The sequence below is a fragment of the Talpa europaea genome (assembly GCF_964194135.1).
Source record: "Talpa europaea genome assembly, chromosome: 15".
NCBI lineage: Eukaryota > Metazoa > Chordata > Mammalia > Eulipotyphla > Talpidae > Talpa > Talpa europaea.
The window spans coordinates 27,602,085-27,620,775 of record NC_140083.1 but is presented as its reverse complement, the minus strand read 5'-3'; the positions used below and the strand labels follow the sequence as shown (position 1 = coordinate 27,620,775).

The window sequence follows — 18,691 nt, the reverse complement described above, 5'->3', positions numbered from 1 at the left end:
TGGGAGTGCAAACTGGTCCAACCACTGTGGAGAGCTGTGTGGAGATTTCTGGACCTACTAAACATAGAGCTTCCATATGATCCAGCAATTCCACTCCTAGGTATTTACCCAAAGGACACAGAAACATCAATTCCAAAGAACACCTGCACCCCTATGTTTATAGCAGCACTGTTTACAATAGCCAAGCTTTGGAAACAACCCAAATGCCCAAAAATAGATGACTGGATCAAGAACATGTGGTACATATATACCATGGAATATTACTCAGCATTCAAAAAAGATAAACACATGCAATTTGCAGCAACATGGATGGCGCTGGAAGGGATCATGCTCAGCGAAATAAGCCAAAAAGAAAAAGAAAAATACTGGATGGTCTCACTCATAGCAGGAATCTAGAAAACTTAAATAAGGGACCAGGAAAATGAATAACTATAAGAAAGTGAAAATCAAAATCAACAAAAAACTATGAACCAGAGACACTTTTAGGGGGGCGGGGGCAGGAGGGGAAGGATTGGGGTCAGAATGGGGGGGCTGCAATTGTATGGGGAATATAAAAATAAAATTTATTATTTAAAAAAAAATAAATAAAAAAAAATAAAACTTCATTATCATGTTATACTTCTTCTGTCATCTTCCATCATCTGTAATTTAGGTACCAAGTCTTAAAATCTCCTCTCTATTGTAAGAACACTGTCATTTCTCTAGTTTATATCTTTATCAGTCTGGGAAACTTTAATAAAGACTTTCTAGGGCTTCCCTGGTGGCACAAGTGGTTGAGCACCGCACTGTGAAGCTATCCACAGCCTCTGCAGCACGGGTTTGACCCCGGCCGGCCGGCGAGAATCCCACATGGCGAAGCAGACCTCTCCTGCTTCGCCCGCTGCTCCCCTCAGCAGTCTATTTTGTCAGACTGCCTGTTCTATTCCCCATTCTGTCTCTGGTGAATCCTCTCACCCTCCCATGCATCTGGCCTGTACCCCAGTTCTTGTATAAAATAAATAAATAAATCTTAAAGGAAAAAAAAAAAAAAAGACTTTCTAATAAACCTCTCAATCGCTCTCTCACCTTGATATACACCCTGTATATTGCTGCTGGAATAATATTGTATGAATAATTTTCTCATGGACATGTTCAAATATTTTCTATGATTCTCTACTAACAAATTACAAAATGTTACCATAGGGAATAAAGACATTACACAGTTTGGCTCTAGTTTTCTTGATTTACTTTGTGTCTGAGATGGGGAGAGAGGGGGAGGGGAAGAGGGAGGGAGGGGGGGAGAGAGAGAGAGAGAGAGAGAGAGAGAGAGAGAGAGAGAGAGAGAGAGAGAGAGAGATAGAGAGACAGAATGTGTGTGTACAACCTTATAAATCAATCAAACCAGACAATTTAATTTTTCCTGTAAAATGTTCCACACTGTTCCTATTTTGCTCATAATACTTTTCTTCTATTCTTTTCAAGAAACTGTACAAACCCTCTGTCAGTTTAAATATCACCTACTCATTCTTCAAAATCTATCTTAAATGTTCTAATTCCATTACCTCAAATTAAATATGATGTCACCCCTTTCAAACCATCCTCTGTACACTTCTATTGGTATCCTTCATATACCCATAGCATATAGTGGTCTTTTCTTAAATTATTACACTTAGTAATTGGATTTAATTAACCAGAATACTAACTCAAGAAAATCACAGATTTATACCATCCAGTAAATATATTATACTAACAGCAATTTATGCATAGAGCAGAATAGGTAATCTTTCAGAGATCTCAACAGTAGTTAGTTTTACTAGAGTTATATAAACTTATCATTAGCATGTTAAAGCATAAAATCAAAGTGATGGTTTTATAGATCTCCCCACATGTGCCTGGTCTCATTGCTACACAAATACTTCTTTAATTTTAGTTAATAATCAATGGGAGATCATTTAAAGTAAATACATGTATGGTCTCTATAGTTACTTTGAAATATGATAGAATGGGTAAAACTGTTATGGAGTTTCCCTTTTTAATGGTCTATTCCATGCCATCTGAGTACGTATATGTACATATTGGTAGAGGAAGCCACAGAATTTGAGATAATTTGTCCAGATATTTAGAAGCATTGAGTGGGAATTTAAAAATCTAAATCTTAATGTCAAAATCTTTAAGATGCATTCACAAATTAACAATTCATCTAGGGAAATCTAAAAATCTGTTAAGTCTGTAAAAGTTACAGGAAAAGTCTTGAAACAAATAAAAACCACTAAAATTATTGACCAGAATAACAAGTTTTAAAAATCATTCTGTACTGACAAGAAGGTTGCTCCATCCATTAAAAGTAAATTTTTTGTACACCACCTACTTTATTGCTTGGAATAAAATTTTGCTACACCATGTTAAGAACAAAGACTGAAAACAAAGTAACCCACATTAGTTATGATGCTTTGAAATAGAGAATAAAACAGTTTCTAAATACCCAAATTACCAAGTATTGTCATTAGATCAATTTATAGAATCTTAAGTATATCTGAATGAGAATTTTTATAGTAAAGAGGTTATTATCCCACTAATCTAACAGTTATTAAGTATCTGCTTAGTAATTTGTAGTTGGCAAAAACTGAGAAGTTAATAACCATAAATTTGGAGCTTGCCTGAGGAAAATATAATTGATGATAATAAATAAGTCTATAGTAATTATTTGACTGACATTGGGGAAAAAAACTGCTTTGTTAAATACACAAACAGACAGAGAGCCAGTTTCCTGGCCAGGTATTTTAGGAGGATGGAGCTTTTGGAAACTTCTGATAATCCTATAGGTGCAACACAGTAAATCAAAAAAGCTAATATATATATATTTAAAAGATCATAGTTAAATGATTAAATGAACTTTAGTTAAAGCAGCTCATGGTGACACCAGTTATAATAGTAATCTTAAAAAAATCTGCAAAGACTGCTTTTAGAGTTTCATTTTTAAGCATATATCATCATTGTGATCATATGAACATGGAATTCAAGAAGTTCTTAGTTCTAGAATACAGAGGTAACACTTTCACACACATTCTTAATACTTAAAATTGTGTACTAGTGAAATCCATACATTTCTGCCACTAAGAATTTACATTATTAAATTCATTGGGAAAAGATTTAGAGGATAATTACTACATTCTCTAGTTTATGATTTTAAAAGATTCACATTTTGACTACTTGGGGCCAAATCCAAAGATTAACAAGACTTTGGAGATATTAAGTCCTCAAACCCATGCAAACCAAATGTCAGAAAGGCAACAAAGTAAGACGTTCAAATGCTGAGACATGATGACTAAACACAATGTGCAATCCATGAGTTGAATTTTGACTTTAAAAAGTTATAAAAATATTACTAGAAGGAAATTAGAGAAACTTTTGACTGTGGTCAGAATACAGTATATCAGATATAAATTTCCTATATATGATAATTTTACTCTGTGGAAATGAAGTGTAATGCCTTCATATGTAGTAGATATATACTGGAGTAATTAGTGGTAAAGTATTATAATGATTGCAATAAACTCTTAAATGATTTGACAAAAAAAAAAATTCACCTGTGAGTGCTGTACAGAGAGATACACGAGTATGATTATTAAAGACAAATATGAACTAGTGGACAGAAGCCTTTCAAAGGCGACTAATTTGTATAAACAAAACTGAACCCTTACATCTTTAATTTGGGTTAAAAGAACAGATTGACACCAGGGTGGAAAAGTAGTTTGTAAAACATCAATACACTAGTTGGAAAACACTTTTTGGTGATACAAAGAAAGTAAGAAGGGTGGAGGAAAAATGGAGAATGGAGTGAGAGAGAAGGTGAAGGAATTAAACTGGTATTTTGGGAGGGCTTCAATTACTAGCCAATCAATGCTTACAATATTTCTTTTTTGACAAATACAGAAGATAGGGTCACATCAACTAACAAAATGTAGGGTCAAGTGTAGATCTCTGGCTTGTCTGAGAACAGAGAGCATGCTCTTACTGGTATACCACAATTGTGTGCTTATCTGGGGATTTGTATTGAGTTAAAAATTCTAGATTCTAGTTTTCTCATTGATTTGTGATGGTACTTTTGGGCTGAACTTACCTCATGTAAAATCATCACAGTGTACTTTTTACTTAACATAGATGAGGATTTAAAATTGAGTTTCTGAACAGTTTAACAGAAATATAAACTACTGTGATCATTAGCTTTTAGATGAAAAATTTTCCAACATTTATTTTTCTTAGAGATCAATTTGCAATTATTGACAACAAAAAGTGTTTGAAAAAAAAGAATACAGAATTCAGGGGAAACCTTATTTTAAAACCTTCAATACTTTTTAAATAAATGATAAAAAATTAGAACTATTTTACTGCTCTAGTCCAAATCACACTTAAACAAAATATACGTATTTTCCGCAAAAATAATGTTGGCTTACCTTTTTAACAGGTGATGTTGGTGTTGCCTGACCAGATGACACAGTAGGTGTTGTAACAGCTATGGGAGCTGCTTGTGTACTAGAAGTATTGGCATTAGTTACAGAACCCATGGGTTTCGTCTTATCTATTAGAAAGAAAGAAAAAAAAAAAAAAAGAATTGAAAGTCAACATTCTGTATGAATTTGGTTTCACTGACTAGGAAAATAGTGTTTTGCATTCTACTTATATTTAAGGTTTTGTTAATTCACAATGTTTCCCTACTATTAGTCTTTTAAACAAATTTTTGAAGGAGTTTCTAAACAATATTACTTCAGCATAACGTGATGAACTAAGTAAAATAGCATGAAGTCATAAAACAAAGCTTCTGAGAAGGAAAAGCACAAGCCAATCTGACTTTTATACTTCTAACATTATGGAAACATAATTAAAAAAAAAATTTAAAACCTGAAATGAAAACAAAAAATATTTAAAACCTGCATAAAAACAATGCAACTAAAACTACCACACGTGTTACCCAATTTTCTTTTTTTTTAAAAGATTTATTTATTCATACTAGAACAGGGGTATAGGCCAGATGTGTGGGAGGGTGAGAGGATTCACTAGAGACAGAGTGGGGAACAGAACCGGTAGACTGAAATACACTGCTGAGGGGAGCAGCGGGTGAGACAGGAGAAGCTTGCTGCATCATGTGGGTATATCTCGCCCACTGGCTGGGATCAAACCCACGCCGCAGAGGCTGTACAGCTTCACAGCACTGTGCTCAACCGCCTGCACCACCAAAGAGGCCCAAGTGTTATGCAATTTTCAAATGGATAAACAACTTATAATACTTATCTAAATCTGACAGAACCTATTTATTCCAAAATATCTAAAAGTGCTTTATGTCAATAATCAGCTTATAGTCCTCTCAAGCAGTATGCTCAAATGTCACAAAGAGCATGCATTCTCATCCCTAAAAATTCTAAGTTAAATGGGCATAGTATAGGTTCAGTCAGGTTAAATCTCTTCTCAAAATATATAAACACAATTTCCAATTAGTAATAAATAATCTAGGAGAAAAATATAAAACTATTAGAAAAGTCGTCCTGATGCTACAAAAAATCTGAAGACTCTGAATACATAAATCAGACTGGCTTTTAGCAAAATAAGGCATATCAATTTAAATCTTTAACTATAATTTCTAAATGGGCAGAAATGTTTTGTTTCCAAATATAGTCAAATGTAACTTTATCTAGTTTTAAAGCATTCTTTTGGTTTCATAATAGGACAGGTATTCTATATTTGTGGAAAGAAGCATGCTTTTTGTTTATTTTTAAATTTTCTTGTTTATTTTTTCACAATATAAGATGCAGCCACCATAGTTTCTCACAACCACACTCCTCCCATACCATGTTCTCTACTTTCCCCCACTCTTCCCCCCTCCTCCCCTCTCCTTCTGTGTGTCTCATATCTTTGGCTTTCAGGGGTCAGTCTTACAGTTTGTCTGATCCTTTGGCTTCTCCTTTTGCCACATATAAGTGAAACCTTCTAGTATTTATCTTTCTCCTCCTAGCTCAGTTCACTTAGAATAATCCCTTCCAGTTCTATCCACATTGTTGCAAATGGGATGAGTTTACACCTTTTTTGATTGTTGAATAGTATTCCACTGTGTCTACATACCATATCTTAACCCATTAATCAGTTCTGGGGCACTTACGTGGTTTCCATATCTTGGCTATTGTAAACAGTGTTTTATGCTCTTTGGATTAAGTGTGAAGATTCCTCAGAAGAATGCTTAAAACTTTTGAGTATCTGCAGCACTCAGAAAAGGGAGAGGGAGGGGTAACAATAGGGAGATTGGGGGTGGGGTGAAGAGCACATGGATTATGGTGGAGGACTATGAGTGATTAGGTGGTGGTGGGACTGCTATGGTGACTACACCTGAGAGGGGAAATCCTATATTCTCAGAACACTAGGAAGGACATAAATCAATCATACTTCAATAACAATGAATAAATTGGAGGGGGAAAAAAGGCACTATGAGATACCAATTTTCATAATATATTACCTCTCCCTCCTTTAGGTCAGTTTTCCAAAGCAATCTTCCACCTTGTTACTAATTATGCTGTCATGCTTTATAAATAGACAATATTAAATTATAAAGGGCAAGAATAAACTTTCCATCAACAATTTTGAACTTGCAATGATTTGTTCAGTTCTACTTGTGACTAAGAAAATATCCATACTACACCTGAAAAGGGAGAACCTAAACTTTCAAAATACTTACAAGGATGTAAGTCAATGGTACTTCAATTAAAAAAAACTAACTTAAAACATGAATATAATCATAGCCGTTCAAATAAACTGAATAAGATAAACTCATTACAACAACTTTATTCCTACTGTTAAGTAATATCTCTTTATTTAACAGGAAATAAATCTATTCAGCATAGTTAAGTACAAATTATGTATAACCTGGTTAGTCTACCTTCCTGGAAAACAATCCACTTAGCATGGGAAAAAAATTCAACAAATATTTACTAAATGTCTTTACACTCTAAGCACTGTTCTAGATACTAGGGATGTATCTGTCAATAAAAGAACAAAGTATTCTAACTGCATAGAGCTTACAGTCTGACAAGAGAAACAACAAAGGAGATAAAATTGAACAGGTTTCTTTTTTTTTTTGCATTCCCCCCCTTTACATTTGGTTTAAAATTTTGCTTTTAAAGAATGTATATGCATGTACGTAAACATGTTTCCTTTGAGAATAATGAGATAAACTCCATGCATTTACATTCAAATCATTAAAATAAACATCAATGCTGCTGAAGCCCTTCTGTCTATGTGATTTCAATGAAGAATGAAATTTCATTCTTCTAAAAGGGAAAATAAGCTTCCTCTCTCATTTCCTCAGCTGCCTCTCAAATTTATAAACCACTTAACAAACAAAGTTTTTAATTGAATTCCTAGTTTCAACTTTATGAGAAAGAACACTGATAAAAAATTGGTTTAATAAATTATTATTAATAAATTATTATTAATAAATTAATAATAATTTAAATAATTTTAATAATTAAAAAATGGTTTAATAAATTATTAAAGAAAATTCAACAAAGATTATTTTGTCCATTTTCCAAGGAAATAATGTCAGAAAAAGTAGAAAAAATAAAGTTTAGAAATTGTCAAAAGTAGGGAAATAGCTGCTTCTCAAGTTTGCCAAATAAAGTATGATAAAGCATTGTCGATATTAAAAGAGTGAGAGAAGGAACCACACAGAATTTACATGGGTTAATTCTTAAGATCGAGTCAAATTTTCCTGGCACAACCAACCACTAGCACAGGAAGAACAAAATTATCATAGTACAATGCTTCAGAGAACATTTAAAGTTAGCTCAGTGAGAAAATGAGCAGAGTATAACTGGTTGTACTTAAAACTTCAAACTGGGAACTATAAAACAATGTAACTTGATGGTAAATAGTTTTGTTTATATTTATAGAAAAGTAGAATTTAAAGAACTATCCAGATAACATAGTCATTTATGTATCTCACAAACTCTGTGTTTTAAAGAAAAATAATGTAATTGTAGGATTACTAAGCTTCAAGAAAATAAAGGACTCCAAATGATACCACCTGGGCTATAAAGTTAATTTGTATTTGTTCAGTAGTATCTTGTTTTTAATGGGAAGAGAATTCTGAGTATGTTCCTTAACATGTATGTATTCAGTAAATGTTAGCTTCTTACAATATCTTAGAAGGAATATTCTGCTGAGTAAAAATAAAATGAGTTAAAAGTATTGTTGTGTAGAGGAAATACCAGGAAATTTATGAAATTTTAGGGCTCCAGATTTGTTTACTAACAAACACCAAATTGGCATAATAAGGAAGGTAGTTTTTTACCTACAACTATTTTCATATCTATGACTAACACAAAAGAACCTTTAAAAACACAATAACATGATCATATCTAACAAAATTGACAAGAATTTGTTAAGATCAACTAATAACCAATTATTGTTCATTTTTCTCTGATTATTTAAATCGTGCTTTTTATAGTTAATTTGTTTAACTCAGTATAGAACAATTTTAATTAAATATTAAATTTGGAAAGGAAAGATAAATGTCACTCTTTACTAATTTTCAGAATAACAAGTTGATGTGATAGGAAACTGCCGAATAACGAGTTACTGTTTTAAGTAACATTGGGAACATGTGCATTTTTATGTTTGATGTTTCAATTCATCAGTCACTACTGACGCTCAAACTATCCCATCTTCAATCAATGGGAGGCCATTCAAACTGGTTCCTCTGTCCTTTTATTTTCTTCTTCTTTTTTTAAAACCAAACCCCAATAATCTGATAGATTTGCTTTCTAAAAATTATCCCTAGTTCTTATATAAGTTCATGTCCAAATTTGGACAAACTACTTTTGTAAAATTCTTTAAAATTAAAAAAAAAAAATTATTTTTGCCAAATGTTTCACTTTCAGTTGTAAACACAGATCCCATATTGAGTTTTACCAAATAAGTATTATCTTTCAACATGCATCCAGTGATAAATGAAAGGTAGTATAAAATCAACATTTAACATAATTCACCTGTTTTAACCTAAATATACTTACTGCTTAAGCACATTCTACAATGTAACTTAAGAAAAGCTGAAAATTCTTTAAGTTATAGTTCAACTATATAGATGAATGTTTCTGTTAAAAAAATACTGAACCTTACATTTAAAACAGTTCTGATTTCCACTTACAATAAGCATAAATCACAAGCTCATACTATAAAACTGTTAAACTTATTTTTCATTTTTTACTTTATAAAATGTTGACCAAGAGTAAGTTATTAGATCAATTACATTCTCTATCTACAACTTACACTGGACATGTCAGATATCCCTTCCATTCCATTCCCACTGAAAGAGAAACAGTTGTTGCCACTAACAACATTAACTTCACCACTAAATGTCTAATTCTGGCCTTTACAATAGTGTTGTCTCTTGCCCAGATTTATCCACCCTTTTTTACTCTTTTCTCTGGTAACTACTAATACTTCTTACAGTCTAATTTTTCACTTTGCTTTATTTAGGTCATCTGTATGTTTTCTCTATATAGCACACTATGAGTGAAATCACAGAGTGCTTAATGAGACTTTCTTTATTGATCAAAAACCTTAATGGAAATTGAATAATTTTTTCAAATAAATTTATCTTCAAATACCAAGTTGTACAACTCAAAGATGGCAATACTTGAATCTCATGGAGTTCAAGAGTTTTCAGTGTATAACAGATCCAGAATAAGAAAATAAATACTATTCAATAAAAGCAATTTGGTATATAAGATCTATTAGAACATGTGGACCAAAGGAAAAATGCAGAAACCATACCCCTGATAGTAAGAAAACAAAAGAATGTAAATTGTTATACTGACTTTGAAAAGGAATTGGGCAGCATCCATAGAAATTAAAAATATATCTTAATAATTCAGTCTAAGTACATCCATCAGAGAATCCTTTGCATGTATATACAAGGAGGCAATTATATAAATGATCATTGTTGTGGCATTACTTGCAATAACAAAAAAATGGGGATAGGTCAATTTTTATCTAAAAGAAACATGTATTTAATGGAATACTACACAACAGCTAAAAGGGTAGGCTACATAGATAAAGTTATAGCTAGGAATGAACAAAAGTAATGTGTAACTTTTGAGAGAAAAAAACAAGCTGCATAATTAACCCGTAGAATAGAAAATACATAAAACCACCTTAAAACTACTGTATATTACTTCTGAATGTACATGTAACAGTACAAAAAAATGGATTCCAATATCATAGCAAAAACTCAGATAATGATCACCTTTAGGAAGGAAGGAAAGGAAAGTGGACTAGGGTTCACAGTTAAAACAGACACTCGTAATGTTTTAATTTTATTAAAAAAAAATTTAAAGCAAATATAGCTAAATGCCAAGCTGTTATAGCTGTTAAGTTTAGGTACTTAGAATAGGAAAGTTTCTCCCACTTTTCTTTACCCTTAAAATTTTTCAAAACAGAGCAAATTTCCTAGTATCTTCACAGGAAAATTTCTCAACTCAGCCTTGACTTTCTAAAACTTCACTATATCCAAGGTTATATTTGGGAAGCTACTTGATGAGGTTCCTGAACTGTTGAGTCTCTTAAAGTAGCAGGAACATTCTTGAATTGCTATGAACCCATTTATTATCTTATGCTTCTTCCCCTTTTTCAAACCTAAGAATATGAGTCAGTTTAACATAGAGGTGAACAAGAGTCTCCAGGTAATTAGAGTATAAAAAACTCTAATACTCACTGGTTTGGCAGGCATCTGAACAAGTAGCATATCAGTGTGAAAGGTTTCAATATAAAAGATTATCTTTATTCTGCATTAAAAGTCAATGAAAATCCCTTTATACTTCAACTTTTACCTGTTTCAGCTTCTGATTCTGAATCATCTTCCTCATCTTCTTCACTAGAGCAGCTTGATTCATCTTTCTTTCCTTCTTCTTCCTCATCAGCCTTTTCTTGTTCCAGAGACTCAATACGGGATGCATTTTTCTCTGGCTCAATAATCAGTGTCTCTTTGCTGTGAAAGAAAAACGGCTTTCAAATGATTATAAATACAAAGGATCAAAATACATTAATTTTTCCCAGATCAACAAAACCTAATAATGATGTCTGTGGTCAACATATCAACTCATTCATAACATTAACAAAACCTACTTTAATATTTTACTTACTTTTTAAAGGTCTTCTGTGACTGATTATTGTCCATATTGGCGGTTGATTCAATTAGTGGAGATTTCTTCTCCCGTTTTTCACTATGGAGCTTCATAAAAGCGCAAAAGAAAACAAGAATGCTATTAAAATAATGAGTAAGCTATAGAATTTAAAATAACAACAAAAGTTTTCCAAACACTAAACAAAACAAATCAAACATTTCAATTTTACATAAAAAGAAAAGGGTGTAGATAAAGAATAAAAAGGACTAAGGAGATTAAAAGTTCCATGTAAGACTAACCTGGATTTTTTAGATTCTTCCAACTTTAGTTCACTGAAAAAGTCAGGGTTAATTAGCCACCTAAGATGTCTGATGGGATTTTTACCATCATAAAAAATTGTTTCCTGGTAAATGACCCCTTGTTCATTTAGGACATGCTATTTGAAATCTGAGATGTTTTAGTGTCCACCCTCTAAGAAAACATTTTTTTCCTTCAAACTTTCTTATGAAATTATAAAAACATATTATTCTGGGGAACATATACATTATAGAAGTAATCATTTTGTAAAGGGGAGGTTAGAGAAATGGGGCTAAACCACCCACTCCTTTGTTCTCCTTCACTGTGATTCAGTTTGATTGCTAGTTATAACTTAAAACACAAAACATTACAAGAATACTTCTGTAACTAGCTGAAATTCAAGGCTATGAACAGAATTCACTAATATAGACTATTTTTAGATCATCATCAAACATACCAGATTTTGTTTCTTTTGCAACTCTTCTAAATATCCTAAAATGTCTTCATCTGCTACATCGAAGGCTGTCTGGCCCTAGGTAGGAAGCAAGTGGGTGGAGATGGTAAAATCAGTAAATTATAACATGCTTTTGGTGATTCAGTATGCTGATATAGAAAGAAATTAGATGAACATTTTTCATGGTAGTTACAGAACAGTACATGTGACTTGAAGGAGATGTATGAGAAATATGTATGAGAGAGAAGCAGCTGACACACCTGCCCTTCCTTTACTTTTTTTGTAATAGCTTGTGATATAGTAACCAATTTTAAATGTACAATTCAGTAATTTTTAATATAGTCAATCTTTTTTTTTTTTTTAAAGATTTATTTATTTATACAAGTGCTGGGGGGTACAGGCCAGAAGCTCGGGAGGGTGAGAGAATTCACCAGACAGAGCAGGGAGCAGAACAGGCAGAAGCACCAAAGTACACTGCTGAGGGGAGCAGCAGGCAAAGACAGGAGAGGTCTGCCTCACCATGTGGGAATCTCCCTGGCCGGCCAGGAATCGAACCAGCACTGCAGAGGCTGTGGACAGCTTCACAGCGCTGCGTTCAACCCGCTGTGCCACCGGGGAGGCCCAGTTTAGTCAATCTCATAACCATCATCATAATCAATTTTAGAACATTTTCATACTCCCCCAAAAAAGACACACTCTTTTCTCCATTTTTCCAATGCCTGCTCCCAGCCTGAGGTAATCACAAACCTATTTTCTGTAACTATAAATTCTCCTATTCTGGACATTTCATATAAATGGAATCACACAATCTGTGGTCCTTTGTGACTGCTTTTTTTTTTTTTTTATTTTGCACAATGTGTTCAAGATTCACCACTGCTGTATAGCATGAATCATACTTCATTCCTATTTATTACTGAATAGTATTCCATTGCATGATATTTCACATTTTGCTAATCTTTACCTTAGTCAATGGGCATCTGCTTTTGCTCTCTGGCTATGTATAATGACAATATTGCTGTGAACATTTATAGTACAAGTTTTTGTTGGATATCTGTTCTCATTTCCTTGGGTATACAGTATTGAATGGAATTACTAGGGCATATGATAGCTCCATGTTTTACATTTTGAAAGCTTTATCTTTTTGATACCTCCATAAAAATTAAAAGCTTAGTAAACAAAAATATTTATTTCTAATCTTATTGTATATCAGCCAGCCACAGGTATATTTTAGTTCCAAAAATTCATCCTGATGAACATGTCAATCCATTTTTATTCAATGTAGAAAATTTCAAAGAGTTGTTGACCAAACATAGTAAGGACTTTCCTGCTATCTGCATTAATTATTTAGACTAGATTCCACGTTAGCCAGTATATGATTTTTCCTCAGGAAAAAAATCAAATTTTTTAAAATGGAAAATATGTAATTCTGAAAGAATTTTCAAATTTCTTTCATAAAAGGAATCCCATATCCATAAATAAATCAGATGAGTAGGTAATAATCACATTAAAATCACATATTCTTCCATTTAAAAACAAACAAAACCAAAACCCTCAATTCTATACTAATGTCAGGATGCTGACATCTGCTTGGAAATGAACTACGTTTCTCAACATTATAAAATGAAATACAAAGTCCCCAATCTGAGCTAGTTTTTCCATGGTCTGCTTATAAAAGATATGGTCTATGAAAATATATTTTCTTTTTTTTTTTTTTGAAGATTTATTGTATTTATTTAAGCACACAATAACTGGGGTCAGGCCAGAAGTGCCGGGGGTGAGAGGATTTACCAGAGACAGAGTGGGGAACAGAACAGGCAGACTGACTGAAATATACTGGTAAGGGGAGCAGTGGGCGAGACAGGAGAGGTCTGCTGTGCCATGTGGGTTAGCTCCCTGGCCAGGGATCAAACTCATGCCTCTGTGGCTGGTGATAGGTTGATAGTGCTGAGACTTTAACCCCTGTGCCACCAGGGATGCCCAATGAAAGCATATTTTAAATGCACATAAGATGTTTTATCAAGATAGGGGAATATGTGTTATTTAAAATTTTATAAGATTCAAAACACCATTTCTTGTTAGAAAAATCTTCCAAATAGAAATGTATGAGGTAGTCTATCCTTTCCCATTTAGGTCAAGAAAAAAGTTTTAGCTTCTTTTAAACTTTTCTTTCCTTTTCAACTTTCAATATTAAATGCTAGTAATTAAGTTTCTAATGAAAAGATGGCTCCAAAACAAAATAACAACCTCAAAATTTGTAAGTGTCCTTCATATTAACAGTATATGTTAATCCCAGTTTTGCTATATCATGCACTTCTTTGTAGAACTAGTTCTATAATGTTATACATTCTAGACTTCTTAAGCAAATTATGCTCATGATCATGTATTCCCATAGGCATTCTCAACCCTTCTCACGAATGGAATTTTTTTTTAATGAAATTGTAGCAGCAATAAAATACAGTGGGTTATTTGGTGTCCAAGGAATTTTCCTTTATAAGAATCACAAATTTAATCACCTTACTAACCCTTCTTTTCACTTCTCCCTTGGTAAATGAGCCTACTTTGCAGACAGCACTTGATAAAGAATTAAAAACTAAAGTAAAATGTAGGCTATAGGCACATCAATAAAACACAATAACTTAACCATGCTCTTTAAATTCACCAAGTGTAAGATTACAAACATAGATTGCAAATCTGATTCTTAACTATTATCAGGCTACATATGCTTCATCAGTGGACAATAAACACAGTAAGACATATAAACAGTCATTTAAAGCAACCAAGTAACAACTGAGGAGGACAAAATGCTATGAAAAAATAAGAACTATACCAATAAGAAAACAATCTTCAAAAAAATTACTACAGAAGATCAGTCTAATCAGATCGATAAACATATAAATTATCAGAGTGTTGAAGTTTAACTTCACAGTCTCAGCTTTCTTTTTTTCCTTACTTATTCCAAGTCTCTTCATTTTCACAATAACCAGTGAAGTGGTCATGACAAGTAGTATTATGATTCCCATTATGCAGATGAGCAAACCCAGGCTCTGAGCACATGGTATTTGCCCTAGGATGTGCTTGGCAGATGCCCTAAGTCACGCAAGTAATAATGGGAAAATGCAACTAGATTCTGGTTCCATTTCACCATTGTCTTTATAGAAAGAAAAATTCAGATAGAATTCAGAAAAATGTGTGCTTTTTGTCTACTAGTAGGGAAAGCAGCCTTATTGCTTATTTAACTTTTTATAATGGCAGTTACCATATTAAAAAGTTACCTACTAATAATTGTAAAACTGCATTAAGAGAAAACACAAACTTAGGAGAGTATTTAGCTATGGGCATATTTTTGTAAAACAATTCTTTTAATTATTAAGGAAACAAAATTTAAAATTTTATATTTAAAATCTTATAACTTAATTTATTATGAATTAAAGTGGCAGTTAATGTGTTTTAAGGATAGCAAATAAGTTAAAGAAATAAGACCAAAATTTTAAAATATTTTATTTTTTTAAGATTTATTTATTTATGCATACAAGAACTGGGTTATTATAAGCCAGTGTGTAAGGTGAGAGGATACACCAGAGACAAGAGTGGCGAACAGAAAAGGTGGATTGACTGAAACACACTGCTGAGGGGAGCAGTGGGCAAGACAGTAGAGGTCGGCTGCGCCATGTGTGTGAACTCCCTGGCTGGGGATCCAACTCATGCCGCAGAGGCTGGCAACAGCTTGATAGCTCTGAGACTTAATCCCTGCACCACTATGGAGGCCCTTAAAATATTTTTAGAACATGTTTCCCACTTTCATGCAGACTTTCAAGTGTCTATAATATACATTTCCCCAATTACATTTTCAATTAGTCAGGAAATAATCTAAACTTAAAAACATCTTAAATACATTTTTATACATTTCTTTTCTGACCCTTTGAGTTTTTGTTTGCCTGGAGTTAGATCTGTCTCCTGGAGACAGTAGAAGGTTGGGTTCTGTTTCTTGGTCCAGCTAGATATTCTATGCCTTTTATGGATGAGTTCAGTCCATTTACATTTAAGGTGATTACTGTTATATGATAGTCCATCGCTGCCATTTTATTCTTAATTTGAGAGGGTCTACCTTACTTAGCTCCTTGAGTATGTCCCTCTTTCAGTTTCAATGTGTAAATTCCTTTCAACATTTCTTGGAGGGGTGGTTTATTGTCTGCAAAAACTTTTTGAGTTTCTCTATGTCTGAAAAGGCCTTTATTCTTCCATCATTTATGATGGTGAACCTTGCAGAATAAACTATTCTTGGCTGACAGTTAAGATTAAGTATCTTTAAGTATTCAGAACACACCATTCCATTCTCTCCTCAGTGGTAGTGTTTCTGCAGAAAAATCTGATGTTAGCCTGATCAGGGTACTTATATATGTATGCTGTCTGCTTCCTCCCCCTTGCCAGCTTCAGTAATCTTTCTTTATCCTGAGTTTCAGAAATTTCACTATTATATAACTTGTTGACAATCTTGCTTTATTCATGTATGCAGGGGTACTTTTAGCTTCCTGTAATTGTACATTTATTTCCTTGCATAGATTTGGGGAGTTGTCCTTCATTATTTCTTTAAATACATTTTCTGTTCCTTTCTCTTTCCCCTATAGTATCCCTATTATTTTTATGTTGCCTTTTCTCATGGGGTTGGATAGTTCTTGGAGTGTTTCTTCATTTTTAAAATTTCATTTCTCTCTTTCCTTATCTACCTGGATTCACTGTACATCTGCATCTTCAATTACACTAATTTGTTGTTCTACTCAATCTATTCTACTTCTGCAACGTTCTCTTAAGGTTTTCACCTTCTTTATTTCTCCTTTGAAATCCTTAAACTCCATTTTTGTTATTTAGAGTTTCATTTTCTGTCTTCAGTCCATTGATTTCATCTCTAAGGACATTCATTTGTTTTTGAGTTTCCTTCCATTTCTTTGAATATCTTTATCACTGCAATTCTGAACTCTGTATCTGACAGGGAGACTAGTTTCCATGTCTATGACTTGGGGTTCTGGGTATTTGTTCTCTCTCTGTTTTACTAATCTCTTATTTCTTGGGTACTAATGTTGCCATTTGTTGGATTTTTCCTTCTGTCCATTATTAGGTGTGGAACCTAGCTATCGTATGCAGGATATCCTCTGAGTGTATCTCCTTCCCACTCATTGATCAGGGTCCTCACCTATGAGGGCAAACCAGTGCAGGGTCTCACAGGAGGTCAGGGACTTGTGGCAAATCTAGCTCACTCCCTGATGTCGGTCTGGGGTCTCACCATCTGTGTGGATGCTAGTGGGATATCAAAGGAAGTCACTAGGCCTTGTAGGTCCAGGCGGGTCTTGGTAGGGTCCTATCAGAGGACATGAGGTTTCTGCCGGTCTTGGCAGGCACAGTCTGGGTGCGCACAAGACTGGAGGTCTCTGGCCACTTTGGATCCCTGCCATTTGGGGGCTGGGGAATGACAGGTTCAGGTGGAGCCTTTGGAACCTCTGTTAAACATATTTTAATCCTAACTTTCCTGAAGATTTTTACTACTTTCTATGATCTTCTTGCCTATATACATTTCTTATCTCAAATACATACATGAAATATTCCAGAAAGAACAAAGGAGTTCAAAGGATTTCTTTTTAATGTCAGCAACTAGACATGAATCTACATTTTTTACCCTCATCTCTAACCACTTACCCATGGGAAAATCTTGGGTATTTGTTATAGTATATTTACTCTCTTTCCTCTGCAAATCCCCAATTAGAGAATGCAATTACCATGGTAATGAACATCAGCACTCATGTTAATGGACACAATAAAGTTAAATTGAGCCATATGAACAAAGACAAGATCATTTCAGCAATCTCTGATAAATAATTGACCACATTACCCTATTAAATGCAATACATAAGAAATATTCAATGAAAGTTAAGGGTAATTAAGCTCACTATAGGAGAAATGTTTTGTACTCTGCAATTGTTCCCATCTTACCATTTACTGCCAAGATAGAGTGGGAGGGAACTAGTAGGAATATTGGTGACGCTGGAAACTACCTGTCCTGATGGTGCTTGCAAAGGGAGCAGAGAAAAACCTAATAAATTTGGGCCTCCCCGGTGGCGCAGCGGTTGAGCGCTGGGTTGCAAGGCTGCCGGCGACCGCTGCGGCGCCGGTTCGATCCCCGGCTGCTCCCCGGCCACAGGAGGAGGGTCCCACATGGCGCGCAGACCTCTCCTGCAGCCCGCTGCTCCCCTCAGCAGTGTACTTCGGTCCTTCTGCCTGTTCTGCTCCCTGCTCTGGCTCTGGTGAATTCTCTCACCCTCCCGCGCTTCTGACTGTACCCAGTGCATGTATAAACAAAACAAACAAACAAATAAATAAATAAGCATGCCTCTATTAAAAAAAAAAAAAAACCTAATAAATTTGGTAATCTGAATCTGTTCACGATTTTTGAAAAATAATGACATTTGCTCCTCTCTTCCCTTTACTTAATGGGAATGATATTAAGTAAATCATTCACCTCACTAAACTACTTTCTTATATGCAAAACCAGGAAACTAGATATCACATCTCAGTGATCTTATTTTACTTAAATTGTATGGTTTTTACTATCTTCACATAATATAAGACCCCACTTTCCATGTCACTTAAAAAACGACTATAAAAAAGCTAGTAAGATTGTCAGCTAAGATCAGAAACATACTGTCATATGTGTTACAACTCATAAGTAGAGTAATGGGAGAAAACACTCAGATAGAAATGCAAAATGTTCTTTATGAATTCCTAAGAAAATGGTATCAACAGA

At 33.9% G+C, this 18,691-nt stretch overlaps 1 protein-coding gene across 4 annotated transcripts in view; it reads right to left on the bottom strand.

Annotated features, from left to right (window-relative positions):
• Window positions 1–18,691, bottom strand: part of PPP1R12A (protein phosphatase 1 regulatory subunit 12A) — a gene marked incomplete at its 3' end in the record, with an annotated part of 122,715 nt that overhangs the window by 38,424 nt on the left and 65,600 nt on the right. For all 4 annotated transcript variants that reach the window (XM_084254823.1, XM_084254825.1, XM_084254826.1 and 1 more), the window contains exons 6-9: window positions 11,902–11,976; window positions 11,166–11,254; window positions 10,854–11,011; window positions 4,434–4,558 (exon numbers count right to left, since the gene is read on the bottom strand). In XM_084254823.1, coding sequence (XP_084110949.1) covers window positions 4,434–4,558; window positions 10,854–11,011; window positions 11,166–11,254; window positions 11,902–11,976 — 447 coding nt within the window. The remainder of the gene's footprint in view (window positions 1–4,433; window positions 4,559–10,853; window positions 11,012–11,165; window positions 11,255–11,901; window positions 11,977–18,691) is intronic.